This window comes from Myotis brandtii, unplaced genomic scaffold (assembly GCF_000412655.1).
Source record: "Myotis brandtii unplaced genomic scaffold, ASM41265v1 scaffold169, whole genome shotgun sequence".
In the NCBI taxonomy this organism is placed as follows: Eukaryota; Metazoa; Chordata; class Mammalia; order Chiroptera; family Vespertilionidae; genus Myotis; species Myotis brandtii.
This window is the reverse complement of record NW_005356215.1, coordinates 48,263-48,874: the sequence shown is the minus strand read 5'-3', so window position 1 is coordinate 48,874 and position 612 is coordinate 48,263. Positions and strand designations below refer to the sequence as shown.

General features: G+C 55.6%; 1 protein-coding gene across 2 annotated transcripts in view; it reads left to right on the top strand.

The window, feature by feature from the left end:
* The window catches only part of MESDC2 (mesoderm development candidate 2), a 10,868-nt gene that overhangs the window by 2,168 nt on the left and 8,088 nt on the right, over positions 1 to 612 (top strand). The window contains exon 1 of one of the 2 annotated variants that reach the window (XM_005862856.2): positions 123 to 149. The exons of the other annotated variant lie outside the window; for it this stretch is intronic. Within the exon in view, the coding sequence (XP_005862918.2) occupies positions 138 to 149 (12 nt within the window). The 5' untranslated portion in view covers positions 123 to 137. Of the gene's footprint in view, positions 1 to 122; positions 150 to 612 lie in introns of those variants that run through there. 2 annotated transcript variants of the gene reach the window in all.

Sequence of the window (612 nt, the reverse complement as noted above, 5' to 3'; positions counted from 1 at the left end):
GGGGGTCGGCCTCTCGCCCGGAGCCGTCATTTCCCCCCAGTGCCCGGGCCCCCAGCCCCCTTTCCTCCTGCGCGGCTCCCGCTGGTCGGTGAGCCCTGCACATGGCAGGGAGGCCTTTTGCACCGAATCCCCGAAGAATGGGGTGGGAGGTGAGGACGATGGACAAGATTACGTTGTTTTGTTGTTTTTAATTTATTTTTATTGATTTCAGGGAGGGAGGGAGAGAGAAACATCCATGATGAGAGAATCATGGATCCGCCGCCTCCTGCACGCCCCCCACTGGGGATCCCGCCGCAACCAGGCGCGTGACCTCGACCCGGTGACCTCCCGGTTCGTAGGTCAACGCTCAGCCACTGAGCCCCGCGGGGAGGGGAGGGTTTGCAAACTTCCCATTTGGGGTGCATTTCCCTGCAGGGAGTGTTGTCACTTTAGGGGTAACCTGGGCAGTAATCCAAGGCTAGTTGCGCTCTCTCCTCTCTCTCTCTCTCTCATGGGAGCCTTTTTTTTTTTCATTTAAAGGAGCAGTGAGTTCTTTTTGTGCGAGTGAGCTTTCTGAGTGCACCGGAGTGTGTAACTACAGGGCGTTTGTAATAAGCTTTTTACATATATATA